The sequence below is a fragment of the Gymnoscopelus microlampas genome (genome assembly GCF_963454915.1).
Source record: "Gymnoscopelus microlampas genome assembly, chromosome: 4".
Lineage (NCBI taxonomy): Eukaryota > Metazoa > Chordata > Actinopteri > Myctophiformes > Myctophidae > Gymnoscopelus > Gymnoscopelus microlampas.
Window position 1 is genome coordinate 6473755 of NC_139941.1, and position 16013 is coordinate 6489767.

The 16013-nt window shown below is 44.1% G+C and overlaps 1 protein-coding gene across 1 annotated transcript in view; it reads left to right on the plus strand.

The window, feature by feature from the left end:
- The window catches only part of setbp1 (SET binding protein 1), a 97639-nt gene that overhangs the window by 49645 nt on the left and 31981 nt on the right, over positions 1 to 16013 (plus strand). Inside the window, exons 3-4 of the mRNA XM_084056253.1 lie at positions 13009 to 13600; positions 14764 to 14938. Of these exons, the coding sequence (XP_083912379.1) occupies positions 13009 to 13600; positions 14764 to 14938 (767 nt within the window). The remainder of the gene's footprint in view (positions 1 to 13008; positions 13601 to 14763; positions 14939 to 16013) is intronic.

The window sequence follows — 16013 nt, forward strand, 5'->3', positions numbered from 1 at the left end:
GAAAAAGGGAGGGAGGGAGAGAGACAGAGAGAGAGAGTAAGGTAGACAGACAGACAGACAGACAGACAGACAGACAGACAGACAGACAGACAGACACATACCTCCATATACTCTCATTGTAAACCAGAGGAGAGAATGTCAGAAGTGAACATCCACGTTGTACAATGGAACCTCCCTCTGTTAATAACGTCCAGTCTTCCATCCAAACACTGCTGCACCATTATGAATTCCTATAAGAATGAGCACCCCATCTATTAGTTTATACATGTACTGTATATGTTACAGGGAAATTGGCATTCCAGGAAATTGAAAAAGGAGCGCTTGTTTTTAACACCCACCCAGGCAATTCTGTAGAACCAACACTACTGATTCGACTAGCAGAGCATCGGCCGGTCGGCCTTGACTTAGGGTTAGGCATTAGTTAAGAAGGTGACGATTTTGGATTCCTTATTATAATGTCTGTCATTGCATTTTTGGGCGTATAGAGAGAACCTGTAGTTGTGTAAAAATCACGTGACACAACAAGCCAACATAAGGGTCGATGGTCACTCACTTTACATATTTTTCACCTGAGGAAAACATTGTTTGTTTGCTTATTTGCACAGTAAAGATTATCCGGAGGGTCAAGCTGTTTGTGCGGACTTCTCTTTTCTTGGACTCTATATTTATGGAGCAGTGGATATTCATTCTATATCCCTGGTCTCCAACAGGGGGTACGGGACCCCTAGAGGGTCCTCAGAGTTACTACAGGGGGCCGCCAAATCCTTGTGTGATGTTTTTAAAAAAAACATTTTTGCTACATTTACCACTCTAGCATTCCTATTCTGAGGGAACATTAGCCAACAATAGCAGATCTACAAACTTACGTTGTGAGGCGTTGTGAGCTTGTAGATTTGCTATTTTCGGAAAAGAGGTTTAGTGTACAGTCTGTGGGAAAATTTTGCAGACAAAGTACAGTCAAAGGTCAAGTTCAACACTGATGATAGTGCTGTCAAACAAGTTTATCTAGTTTAACCTGCAACACAATTGTGTATAATATGTAGTGGGGGTCCCTGCTTCATCACAATCTCAGCTAAGGGGTCCTTGACCTGAAAGCAACATTGAAGACCCCTGTGCTATAGGCCTGTGTCTGTGTAGGGCTGACCCAGGATCAGCATGTAGTGCTGGCTCCCTGGACACTGCCTCCTGCTGTCAACTAGAAGTAATGCGGACAAATGTCGGGCAGAAACCTTGTTTCTCCATGTTTCAACTTTTTATGTATTTCTTTTTGTAAATGAATGCCCTACCTTGTTGTACAAGATTGTCACGCAAAAAGCAGCTAAAATAGCCTCTTACAGCCACTGCTAGATGTGTTTACTTGGCATTAAATCTTGGATTGATTGATTGATTGATTGATTGATTGATTGATTGATTGATTGAATACCAATCACCTATGATGCATTTAAATTCCATGCACACATCAGCTAGTCCAAACCATGTTTTCCCCAACTGAGACTCTTAGCTAAGGTAAAGGCCTATCCTAGGTCTATGAAGCTATCTTTGAAATCCATGAAAAGTTTAATCTACAACACGATATTAGACATTAGGTAGTGGGGGGTCCCTAGCTGCATCTCTCTCTCTCTCTCTCTCTCTCTCTCTCTCTCTCTCTCTCTCTCTCTCTCTCTCTCTCTCTCTCTCTCTCTCTCTCTCTCTCTCTCTCTCTCTCTCTCTCTCTCTCTCGCCTTTGCTTAGGCTGCTGGCCCCAGGATCTGGAACAGCCCACCCCTCCATGTTAGATTGGCCCAGTCTAAAGATGTTTTTAAATCCTCACTTAAGACTCTTCTTCTCTTCCTGGCCTTCAACCCTAGTTGACCCTGTTGTGGCTCTTTTGCTTTTTTTTGGCAACCAGCCAGAAAAGAGGAGAAGAGTAGTAGTACTCTATCTGTCTCTGTCACTCTCTCTCTCTCTCTCTCTCTCTCTCTCTCTCTCTCTCTCTCTCCTGGCTCGGCCTTTATCATGTCTTTGTGGTCGCTTTGTGGTTACTGTGTGTGTGTGCGTGTGTGTGTGTGTGTGTGTGTGTGTGTGTGTGTGTGTGTGTGTGTGTGTGCGCGCGTGCGCGTGCGTGCGTGCGTGCGTGTGTGTGTGTGTGTGTGTACTTGTTTTACTATACTCGTATAAGGGTTTTAGGCTTTAGGCTTACTATTAGGAAAAGAGTCAGGTTAGGGTTATGATTAACCCATTAAGACCTGGAACGCATCTGTGTCACTTTAGATTTCTTTGGCTGGTCAAAAATAGCAGATCTACAAGCTCATAGCGTGGCACCGAGTGCCGCGCTATGAGCTTGTAGATCTGCTATTTTTGAAAAATCTCACCAAAAAAATGGTTTTGATTTTGTTTTGATATCTTTTAGACCAAACTTTTCAAGACCATCTGCTCTATAAACCAGAGACGGTTGTGAGTGAAAATCTCAGTAGCCTCACATGTCCAAAACTGTTCCTTTTCAGATCTGCGAGCTTGTAGATCTGCTGCTTTTGATGCTTTTGTGTGACGCTGTAGTATGATCAAGTAGGGCGTTAATTTACCAAAAAACACACAAAAAGTTAGAATATGGAGATCAGAGGTTTCGGCCCGACAGCAGTGATATACGCAGACAAGCCCCACGTTCAGAGTAACTTCGATCACCTTTCGTCCCCTTTCTGATGCTTGCTTTGAACTGCAGCAGATCGTCTAGACCATGTGTGCATGTACATGTTTAAACGCGCTGATTTACTGCCATGTGATTGGTTGATTAGACAATTGCTTTAGCCCATTAAGACCGGGAACGCATCTGTGTCATTTTAGATTTCTTTGGCTATTCAAAAATAGCAGATCTACAAGCTCATAGTGCGGCACAGTCCTGACAGTTTTTTTTTTGAAAAAACGTGTTACTGTATCAGTGGTTCTCACCTTTTTCATGTCAAGGACCCCCAAAATGATATGTATTTGGCCGCGGACCCCCATCAAAATATGTTGTTCCAGGGACCCCCAGAAGCAAAGATTTGAGTTTAAAATGTTCGCTTTAAAAATATATATATATTCAAAGATTTGCACACATTTTCATGATTTTCAAAAATAGCAGATCTACAAGCTTGTGCTTTGAGCTTGTACATCTGCTATTTTTGAATAGCTCAAAGTATAAAATAATCGTTATAGCTCAAATCTAAAATGACAGATGCGTTCCAGGATTCAATGGGTTAAGAGTAGTTTGTGTACTTTTTGTTTGTTTGCGCTGAAGCAGTGCATACTGCTCTCTCTCTCTCTCTCTCTCTCTCTCTCTCTCTCTCTCTCTCTCTCCTCTCTCTCTCTCTCTCTCTCTCTCTCTCTCTCTCTCTCTCTCGATTCAGTTTCAATATCATTATAGTGCCAAATCACCAGTACATATAGAGCCAGAGGCCCGGCAGAGACTCAGTAAAACAGTAAAGAGATTCTCTGCCAGTTTTTATGTATGCGGTATATGGCCCTAAAACCATGAATATAAACTGCCAAGAGTATTTCAGAGACAGATCCCGACCAGAATACAGACTGATCGTGACCACAGGCAGTCTGGCCTTAGAGAAAGAACGGCCACAAAAAGTGCTGGCTATACCTCCAGAACCAAAGAATCTGTGGACACAGTACCACAGGTGAGGTAGAAGACTGAGATGCGCTTTCTCTTAAAATGTGACACATACACTAACATATAAACAGCATAATGCTTTAAGAGATTTGACTTGCTAATACCAAACGTTCAGTGGCGGAAGAAGTACTCCTTGTAGGTCTGCTATTTTCAAATAGCCTAGGTATAAAATAGGGATAAAGTGGGATAGGGATAAAGTTTTCAAATAATTGTTATGGAGTAAAAGTACAATATTTGCATCTGAGATGTAGTGGAGTAGAAGTGAAAGTATAGACAATTGGAAATGTTCCAGTAAAGTAAAAGTACCTCCAAATTGTACTTAAGTACAATACTTGAGTTGATGTACTTAGTTACTTTACACCACTGCAAACTTTACAGAGCAAGATGACAACAGATTCTATTAGGAGAGGACCTGCCAGCACACTTAGCTGCACCGTGTTTGACTGCATGTCACACAATGATGGACACAAGACACAAAACCAAACATCACTCAATGTGACTGTTATGTTGACACACTCGCTCGGATGCGCGCGCGCGCACACACACACACACACACACACACACACACACACACACACACACACACACACACACACACACACACACACACACACACACACACACACACACACAAAGAAAACTAAACTAGTTAGTTGTCATTACTGTGTAGTTAATGTGTAATAATCAGTCAGTTAGTTGTCATTACTGTGGTGTTAATGTGTAATAATCAGTCATTTAGTTGTCATTACTGTGGTGTTAATGTGTAATAATCAGTCAGTTAGTTGTCATTACTGTGGTGTTAATGTGTAATAATGAGACAGTTAGTTGTCATTACTGTGGTGTTAATGTGTAATAATGAGACAGTTAGTTGTCATTACTGTGGTGTTAATGTGTAATAACCAGTAATTTAGTTGTCATAACTGTGGTGTTAATGTGTAATAATCAGTCAGTTAGTTGTCATTACTGTGGTGTTAATGTGTAATAATCAGTCAGTTAGTTGTCACTACTGTGGTGTTAATGTGTAATAATCAGTCAGTTAGTTGTCACTACTGTGGTGTTAATGTGTAATAATCAGTCAGTTAGTTGTCACTACTGTGGTGTTAATGTGTAATAATCAGTCAGTTAGTTGTCACTACTGTGGTGTTAATGTGTAATAATCAGTCAGTTAGTTGTCACTACTGTGGTGTTAATGTGTAATAATCAGTCATTTAGTTGTCATTACTGTGGTGTTAATGTGTAATTGCGACCGTAGGTCGCATTTACTATAGAAACCTGCTCCAGGTGTCCGTGCGTCCCTCCGTCACACACGTCACACTTTTGCCCTGCTCATATCTCCGCACCCGTTGCCCCGATCCATGCCAGATTTTGCACACACACTCCTTACCTGCCAAACTACACCCTCCAAGGACCCCCGGAGCTCCAGGGACCCCCAGCTGCCTCGGGGACCCCCAAGTGTAAAAAATCAGCACGTCACACTTTTGCCCTGCTCATATCTCCGCACCCGTTGCCCCGATCCATGCCAGATTTTGCACACACACTCCTTACCTGCCAAACTACACCCTCCAAGGACCCCCGGAGCTCCAGGGACCCCCAGCTGCCTCGGGGACCCCCAAGTGTAAAAAATGAGCACATGTGGACAAATTACCAAATGACCACCCCAACGGGGCTGCTCACGGGGCATTCCCGGGGACCACCCACTCCTGGTGCTCCAGAACGGATGCAAAAGTGGTGGCGCCCCCAGTGGAGGACCCCCTGCCACTGCAGCTCACATAAAATGCCGTAACTCGGGCTAGGAGCGTCCGGGAGAGCCGCGGCCGGTACCTATTCGTCCGCCAAGGCAACGCGGACACCCCACCCCTAATTTCTCACATGGCCCTCTTCTAGCGCCACCTTCAGGCCGCTTTTCACAACACATTTTTGCCCACTACTCCTACAGTTTTGCCCCTAAAAACATGCAAATTGCTACACACTACACAGTATGTCTACACTCATGTCATCAACATGCCTGCCACCACATTTCTTACACCACCAAACAAAACTATACATTGCCCACACAACTAGGAACCAATCGCCGTTACAGCCCTCTTCTGTATACATGTGACCTACGGTCGCTTATCTCCCGATTAGGGAGTCTTACTGGTAATCAGTCAGTTAGTTGTCATTACTGTGGTTGTCCACTGCTACATGCTAATGGAAACATGAACGATAAATGGTCATATGACACCGTCCTCGCACGACCTCGTTCAACCTCAAACCATCACGTGATCTCTCTCTCTCTCTCTCTCTCTCTCTCTCTCTCTCTCTCTCTCTCTCTCTCTCTCTCTCTCTCTCTCTGTGTAGGTGTGTGTGTGTGGCATCAGTATGTAGGCAGGTTAAATGAGAATTGTGTATCAGGTAACTGACATCCTACCCTGCTGTGGACTCCCACTGTCTGCTCAAGTGTCACCATGTGCGCACGCACACGCGCGCGCACACGCACGCACGCACGCACGCACGCACGCACGCACGCACGCACGCACGCACGCACGCACGCACGAACGCACGCACGCACGTGTGTGTTTGTGTGTGTGCGTGTGTGTGTGTGTGTGTGTGTGTGTTTGCGCGTGTGTGTGTGTGTGCGTGTGCGTGTGTATGTTAAATATCCTTGCCAGAAACTAGTCTGCTAGTATGAATTGAGGAGCTGAAACGTATCGATTATTTTCTCAGCGATTATTCCGTCGATTGCTTTTTCGCTTAATCGAGAAGCATTTCGTTGCTTCTCCGTGTTTTAACTTTTTGTGTTACAGCATCACCCAAAAGCATCAACAGTAGCAGATCTACAGAGCTTGTAGATCTGCTACGTTTGCTTACGTTTTGAATTTGGATCCTGAAAAGTAACAGTTTTGGACATACATTTTTATATGTCGACAAATCAGTGAACCACTTCAGCGTTATCTTCTACCTTGTCGCACAATGCTGTTGTGCAAAACACATAGCGGGAAATAGCCTAACCTACATGCTCACAAGAGAGAGAGAGAGAGAGAGAGAGAGAGAGAGAGAGAGAGAGAGACCGAGATAGAGGGAGAGGAGAGGGGAGGGGGAGGGCGGTAGAATGATTGAAGATGGACTGGGGAATGAAATGTCTGTTGAAAGACCCGAGTGTTCAGAATGAGAATTAGATTGTTCAGAGCTTAGAGAACGCTGTGTCTGTCTCTCTGTCTGTCTGTCTCTCTGTCTGTCTGTCTGTCTGTCTGTCTGTCTGTCTGTCTGTCTGTCTGTCTGTCTGTCTGTGTGCGTGCGTGTGTGTGTGCGTGCGTGCGTTTGTGTGCGTTTGTGTGCGTGCGAGTGTGCGTGCGGTGAATATTAAACACAAGATGACCTGTCATAAAGCTGATCTTATACATAACATAAACACTGACATGCTGACCTCAGATCTGCAATAGTGCTGCTGTGTGTGTCTACTGGAGAGAGAGAGAGAGAGAGAGAGAGAGAGAGAGAGAGAGAGAGAGAGAGAGAGAGAGAGAGAGAGAGAGAGAGAGAGAGAGAGAGAGAGAGAGAGAGAGAGAGAGAGAGAGAGATCTTCATCGTTACCTTCATTAAATGTGGGACACTGTGGGAGGGTGATTACTATGATGCTTCCCACTGTTTGCGGGAGCACAATCAGTTGTATTCACCAGGTTGTTTCTCTCTCCACACACAGTACAAGGCTTTGACTCCATGCATTGCTCTTTACACACTGAGTAGACATCAAATGCAACGAGAGGAGAGGAAGAGTCAAATATAACAGTAAGATATGAAAAGGTACATAAGGGTATAATGTAAAAGTCAGCTGTTGAAGAGTGCAACTGAGCAAGGGAAGAGGCTGTTGAGATAAAAATACGTTTTTGTGCACGATTAAAGGAGATAAAAAGCTGTTTTTGTGCACGATTAAAGGAGATAAAAAGCTGTGTTTTTGTGCACGATTAAAGAAGGGAAGAGGCTGTTGAGATAAAAAAGCAGTTTTTGTGCACGATTAAAGAAGGGAAGAAGCTGTTTGTTCGCATGGTTATACACGGGGAACAAGATGTTTGTGTGCACGGTTGAGAGAGTGAGCCAGGCCAGGTCTCATCCGGGGCTCACAGTTAGATGCCAGCTCAGCTCGCCTATACTGACCTTGGAAGTGTGCAGTTCATTGATTGTGGGAAAGGTTTCAACCCATGATCTTCTCGGCCGACCTGCGATCTGTGAGGGTCCTATAGTGCAGTGATTCTAACCTCTAAAGCAGCACTTTTTCATGTCAAGGACCCCCAAATTGACACTTATTAGAGACCCCCATAAGAGAAGTTTGACATGCGTTAGGCTATACGGACCCCCATTTGATGGCATTTTTATCTCTGGAACCCCAATTTATATTGTAAAATCAATGTTAATTTAACTCTGAGAGTGCACAAATGGAACCAAATGGACCCTAACGGGTCCATTTGGTTCCATTTGTACACTCTCAGAGTTACAGACCCATAAGGGTCCATTTGGTTCCCGACTATCCATCATTTAGCTGGGGACCCCCTGGAACTCCCTCAAGGACCCCTGGGGGTCTCCGGACTCCACTTTGAGAACCAATGCTCTAAAGGACCTCCAGTTTGGCCACGCATTAGGCCACAGGACCTTCATTTCATAAGGTGTTTTCTTTAACAGGGTTCCCGCGGTCATGAAATTCCTGGAAATATTTTGAAATGTATAAAAACTGTTTTCCAGGCCTGGAAATGGTTTGGAATTAATCAGTTTGGAAAATGTTTGGAAATACATTGTTTTTGGCTATTGATTTTGTTAAAGGGATAGTTCACCCCCCCAAAAAATTCTATCGATTACACACCCCATTTAGACTTGAATTCATGGAGACTTTTTTGTTTTTGTCGCATTCCTAAGCCAATAATGTGATGACCAGTGGAGGCGGCTCCGGTAGGAGACTCAAAGTGTCAACTTTGAGTCTCCTACCAGACACATTAGCATCTTTCCGCCGGTTATCAAATTATTAGCTAAGGAATGCGACAAAAATGAATTCAAGGCTTCATGGGGTGTGTAATCGATAGAAAGTAAGCAATCTTTTGGGTGAACTATCCCTTTAATAAAAAAAACATGTCCCAAAACATGTCCAACGTCTTAACACGTGAAATATGCAACAAGGTCAGATGTGGCGCTGCGCGAGGCTGCGTGGGTTCGGCCTAATAAATACAGGGCGTGACGCGACAAGGTCGCCCTAGTGGTCCCCGATGTTGAGCCGCTGTCCTCGTGGCTTTGCTGCAGTCCCAGGGGACTCGTTCATGGCTGTTGCAGAACTGGATCATCACAGCCTGTACTAGTGGCGGGGGGGAATTTCTTTAAATTCAATCCGGGAACGCATCTGTGTCATTCTAGATGTCTTTGGCTATTCAAAAATAGCAGATCTACAAGCTCATAGCGCGGCACCGAGTGCCACGCTATGAGCTTGTAGATCTGCTATTTTTTTAAAATCGTGAAAATATGTGCAAATCTTTGAATATATATACCGTATACATTTTTCAACAACACATTTTGTGATGGGGGTCTGCGACCAAATACATATCATTTTGGGGGTCCTGGGCATGAAAAAGCTTGAGAACCACTGATATTATAGCAACATAAGTTAAAAAAAAACAAAAAAAACTGTTAGGATTTAGAAGACTAGAATTTTCCCCAGAAGCAAAGATTTGAGTTACAAACGCTTTAAAAATATATATATATATATTCAAAGATTTGCACAAAAAAAGATTTTTCAAAAATAACTGATCTACAAGCTCATAGATCTTGTAGAGCTTGTATATCTGCTATTTTTTATCTTGTAGATTAATTTTTGTAATCTTGTAGAGAATCTTGTAGAGCTTGCTATATATCTGCTATTTTTGAATAGCCAAAGTATAAAATAATGGTCATACTGTAGCTCAAATCTAAAATGACACGCGTTTCCCGGATTGAAAGGGTTAAAATAAGATCAGATCAGATTAGAATAGAAGTTTTATTGACCCCCTGAGGGACATTCTGGTGTCATACTGAACCAGCCACGCGCAGTAAGAAGAAGAAGTCCTCCATTAAGAGCTGGCTGAATAGCAGCTGGACCTACAGTATAACCAATCATGTTAGTTGAGGTGTAGCAGCTTCCTTTTTTTTACAGTACCGTGTTCATAATCATAATCAGCCTTTATGGTTCCATAGGGATATCACAGTCTCACAGTTTGTTCAACAGAAATACACACAGCGATATAACCCTAACACCAAGACTTTTGCTTGATTGATTGAATACTTTATTAACAGTTTGCAAAAAGTACAGAGGTACAGTTATACAATAATGCTAAAAGGATTTAACTATACAAGAAATCGTCAATACTAGGAGCAGTAAAAGTGTATTTACAGAAAAAACAGTGTGGGGGGGGGGGTCATTTCTTTTGGCAAGCTACAAGACTTAGGTCTAGACAATACATGATGTCCCCAGGACACACAAAACCAACATATCAGCGAGGTTTGTTTAGTGCAGCAAATAATACAGATCTTTTTGCCGTTTCAAAGTTCTGTATCTCTGTCCGGATGGCATGAGTGACGCGACGATTGTGGAGATGATCACTGGAAACACTCCCTTTACGGGTGTGTAACTCTGAGAGTGTACAAATGGAACCAAATGACTTGGTTCCATTTGTACACACTCAGAGTTATAGGGGTCGTGGAAAACTGAAATTCAAAAATCTGACACTAAATGGAACAGAGCCTTCATTAGTATCACTGGTAACACCTGTGAAGGAAGCGATAATATGGCTGCTGTGCATTTACTATTGTGAGTGCTGAACGTGTGATGGCTTTATCGTTCATATCAGCAGGTTCAAAGCCTCCCTCAAAACCCACCTCTTTAGACTCGCTTTCCCTGCCCAGACCTAACCAAACCTCACTTTCGTCCTCTAAGACAAGTCTTAGCCTTTTGTTTTAGCCTTTTAATGTTTTCTTTTGTTTTCTTTTCTCCTAATAAAATAGTTTTTAAGCTGTTTTGTAAAGCGACTTTGGGTACTAGAAAAGCGCTATATAAGTCTGATGTATTATTATTATTATTACAGGTGTGGGAAGGCACATCATCTTTTTTTTAATTTATTGATTGAATACTGTATAATTTTAGTCAGAAATGTAAACAGCAAGTGGTGCAGGCGGGTAAAGTTTGCAATATCCTCACTGACACATCAAACAAGCATTAAAAACACTTCTGTGGTAATGAGAAACTGACCGGAATTGACCTTTTCCATTTCTAATGTCTAATGTGATACGTCATGGATTGCTTTTAATGGAACCAGCATGGTGACCAGTGAATAAATAGAAAGAACTAGTCGCTATTATTGTAGCAGTGTAATAGAGCATTTAGGGACATACTTCAGCTAAGCTGTGTGTGTGCGTGTGTGTGTGTGCGCGCGCGCGCGCACACACACACACGCACACACACACACACACACACACACACACACACACACACACACACACACACACACACACACCGTCTCTCCCAGCATGCAACATCCTTACCACAGGAATTTAATTGCTCTGTAAACAAGGCTTTTTGTTTGGTTGGGAGCCCTCTCTCTCTGTGTGTGTGTGTGTGTGTGTGTGTGTGTGTGTGTGTGTGTGTGTGTGTGTGTGTGTGCGTGTGCGTGTGCGTGTGCGTGCGTGTGCGCGTGCGCGCGTGCGTGTGTTTAATGCGTGAAATGGCTCCATTTCTCAGTGAAAGGAGAAAACTGTCACATCAATATGAGTCTAGTAAACCACTGATACTTTACCCGAGAGATAGATAAACTAACGTGTTACAAAGACAATAAATGCATAACATAATCTAGTATAATATAACATAGCATACCATAATATAACATAACATTATATAACAGAACACAACAGAACATCAAATGGAACACAGTGAACTGGTGTGTCATGTTGTGTCGTGACATCCAGGTCCACAGCTTCCCTCTGTTCTTTTGGAACACGATGTCGGCGTCCATAATGTCAAACATGCAGTACGTTTACCATTGTCATTGCTTTGTTTCGCTGTGAGCGGACCGGGGCGTCTTCTGGGCCGGCGAGACGTGCGTCAAAGTTGCCCGTCACGGCCGAGAGGTTGTGTGGCTGGAAGCTGAAGTCTGACCTAATTTACGCATCCTACCTGGGTCGTGTTCCCCCCCCCCCCATTCTGAATTCCTATAGGCGTGTTTAATATTGCGTCAAAATAAAAACTGTGTTCCAAAATGAACAAATTATCCCGGCGGTTTGACTCATATGGATATGAAGCATCAACTGACGGTGAGAAATCACTAATGTTACCGCCACCGTATTAGTTAGATTTTCGACAAAAACAGACTGTATCAAATATGAGTGACTGACTATCATAAACGATACAGAACCACCTCCCTGACGATATCGCCGGGACAGTTTGTTTACTTTTGGACCACAATTCTTATATGAGACGATTCTAAGATGACCCGATGTTATTCTCCATAGAGAAATTACTTACTATGACCCAGGGGATGAACAAGTGACGTCAGGACTTCTGTACTCTATAGTCTACTTGAGCTGGTTGTAGAACTGTGCTTTGTCGCCAATGCCAGCGTCTTCACTTTGTCTGGAGTTGGTGTCGGTTATTGTATGCATTCGTGCATCACATTGATGTGCATCGCATGGAGCTTAACATAACAGAATAATACATAGCAGGATAGAATAGAACAGTATATAGAATAGTGTAGTGTAATTGTTGTTGTTGACCACTTGGAGTTGTATGTGTCAAAACAACATCGGGGGTCTGGACTGCGGTCTGGACCAATGATAAAAGTATATATTTACTTCCATTACCGTATAATCAAACAAAACACAAAATTCGCCTACAAGTACAAATACAGTACTCTGTATTCTCAACAGAGTACTGTTGTCATAGGCTCTATGCACAGCAGCCATATTGTAAGACATTCACAGGTGTTACCAATGATACTAATGAAGGCTCTGTTCCATTCTGTTCAGACAGAGTCAGGGTGCTGATATTGTGCATGTTGGCTGACTGGAAACACTCCCAAATGGCCCTTTACGGGTGTGTAACTCTGAGAGTCAAATGTTTTTACACTCTCGTGGAAAACTGAAATTCAAAAATCTGAGAACTACTGTGCTACACTAAATGGAACAGAGCCTTGATTAGTATCACTGGTAACACCTGTGAAGGAAGCGATAATATGGCTGCTGTGCATAGAGCCTATTAGAGAATGTGTCCAAACTGTGTCCTAACACTAAAATGTGTGTGTGTGTGTGTGTGTGTGTGTGTGTGTGTGTGTGTGTGTGTGTGTGTGTGTGTGTGTGTGTGTGTGTGTGTGTATGTGTGTGTGTCTTCCCCTCAGACGTACGAGCGGCAGTTCAGGATGCCCGAGCAGCGAGAGGGAGGTCTCCTGCAGCTCCTGGGAGAGCACCACCCTCCGCCCGCGCACCAGCACCACCCCCCGCCCCACGCGCCCGCGCACCACCACCACCCGCCCCCGCCCGCGTCCAAGCACCACCACCAGCCGCCGCCCGCGTCCAAGCAGCAGCCGCCGGCGCCGCACCCTCCGCCCGCGCACCACCACCACCCGCCGCCCCCCCCTTCGTCCAATAAGCACCACCACCCGCCCCCCTCGGCCAAGCACCACCCGCCCCCGCCCAAGCAGCACCCGCCCCCGCCCAAGAACCACCCGCCCCCGCCCATACACCACCCGCCGCCTCAAACACCCAAACACCACCACCACCACCACCACCAGCACCAGCAGCCGCCCCGCAGCAACAACGGCCTCCCGCCGGCGCACGCGCACGCGCTCGTGCACTCGCAGCACATGCTCATGCCGCAACAGTTCCACCCCCACCCCCACCCTCACCACCACCATCCCCACCACCACCACCACCACCACCAGCACCACCAGCACCACCACCTTCCTCCGGACTGGATCTCGGAATCTACCGGTAAGGCCCTAGCTGTCACGTCGCTTTCATTTGACATAATAGGCTCTATGCACAGCAGCCATATTATCACTTCCTTCACAGGTGTGACCAATGATACTAATGAAGGCTCTGTTCCATTTAGTGTAGCACAGTGGTTTCCACGAGCCCCATAACTCTGAGAGTGTACAAATGGAACCAAATGGACCCGTAACATTTGTACACTCTCAGAGTTACACACCTGTAAGGGGCCATCTGGAAGCCCATGAGGGTCCCTGGACCCCAAATGTAGACCCACTGGTGTAACAGAGTGTTTCCAGTGAGCCAACATGCACAATATCAGCACCCTGACTCTGTTTGACCAGAATGGATCAGAGCCCTCATTAGTATCATTGGTAACACCTGTGAATGTCTTCATAATATGGCTGCTGTGAATATCGCAGCTATTTTTCATGGCGGCGTCAGAATCGCTTCCATTCAATGTGTTGAAGAATTTGCAAAAACAGCCGGTCGACAAGCTCACTTGTAGATCGGCTATTTTTGTTAGTTTTTTTTAAAGTTTTGTTAAAGTATAACATTATTAAATGCATGGGCTGTTTTGGGCCCTAGTACATTATTGTTTATTATTGGTACTAGTCATTGTCAGTCATTTCTTTGCATGTAGTTATTTGCCATATCTGTCCTGTGCAATTTTAGCTTTCAAAATCTAAAACTTTTTTTGTTCAATGTTCTAATGTTCAATGCCAAAAACACAATTAAATTGTTAAAGGAACACTTCATGCATTTTCAACCTATCTTATCATAAAATAATATTTGCATCCTCACTAATGCTCATGATAATGGTACCATTTTTCCTACTCGGTCTGTGTCTCAGAGGAGGTCTTTGGACAGTTCAGAAACCCGCCGTTAGATTTAAAGACTTTTTATTTTATTTTGTATTAGAGTGCGAACAATGGTTTCCATTATACCATGCTAGCTTTCCATAAATACAAAGGTTGCAATTTCTTGGATTCCCCATCGATGATGTCACTGGTAGGTGGGTTTCTGAACCGCCCACAGCCCTCCTCTGAGACACAGTAGACAAAAATGGTGCCATATTATAATGAGTATTAGTGGCTGGGGATCATTTGAAGATGAAGTTTCAAAACGGGTGAAGTCGTCCTTTAATCACCTTTTGATCGTGACAGCCCTGTCTGCCGGGCCCTCCGATCCGCTGGATCCTTCAGAACCCGCCTCCAGGGACCTGATGTCAGCCAACAGGAGCCCACCGATGAGCCCGTCCCCTCAGAGATCGCTGACCCCTGACCTGCAGTTGCCTGTGGTTACTGACGCCAGCATCCTGAACCTCACGTCTCTGAGCAGGTCTGTTCATCTTAGCTTTTGACCGTTTAACCTTTATTTGTAAAAACGTCCTTCCTAAGCCTTAAAGGAGTACCCAAAATAATTGTTTTCTATCAGTTGTATTTTGCTGTTTTCACTTTTTAATTTGGTGGACAGGTACGTATTGGGCCTACTAAAACAAAACAGAAACAGAAATACACATTTCATTTCAAGGACCCCTATAACTCTGATAGTGTTCAAATGGAACCATGTACACTCCCAGAGTTACACACCCGTAAGGGCTCATTTGGAACCCCCTCAAGGAACCATGAGGAACAGAGCCTTAATTAGTGTAATTGGTAAGACCTGTGAAAGAATTAAGGAAGAGGCCCAATTTCTGTCCCAATATGGCTGCTGTGCATAGAGCCTATAAACGTGAGCGCTTTGGACTTGATACACAAAACGCTCCTCCGCTCATAAAACACTTTCTGCGGACATAACGGCCCCGAACCGAGGACATTTTCACTCCTGTCCGGTTCGGTTCGGCGTGTGGTTGAGCTGAACTTGTGTAAAAAAAACGTAGCTGTAACATTCGGTTACACACCAAACAAGCCAAACCAAACAAAACAAAGTTTGTTGAGTCTGGCGAGAACACTTTTTAACGACGGTACGGACCAGTAATGTCATCTGTACCAATTACACCAAACCTAAGGCTGTTGTTTGTGGGTATGGTGAATATTGTGAACGAGAGGGAAGCATACACAGCTCATTTATTTTTATGGCAAAGTGGAATTGAACCATGCATGACTTGCTGTGCGAACAAGTGACATTGGGGACAAATTTGGAAGTAGTACAGTTATACATTTGAAGCTATTTAATTGGTTCTCTCTCTCCTGATATGGACGAAATTGAAGAACATACACTCTATAGCAATGCTCACTATCTGAATATAGAGCTTCAATCTATTCCCAAAATACCTTTTTGTTGTAACCATAAAATCACTTACACTACCTTTAAACCAGTCCCTGCGACAAACTAGCGTCATGTCCAGGGGATGTACTTGTACTTCAAGCTGCCTCACGCTACAGAAACAGGAGATAGGCTCCTGCCCCGATGG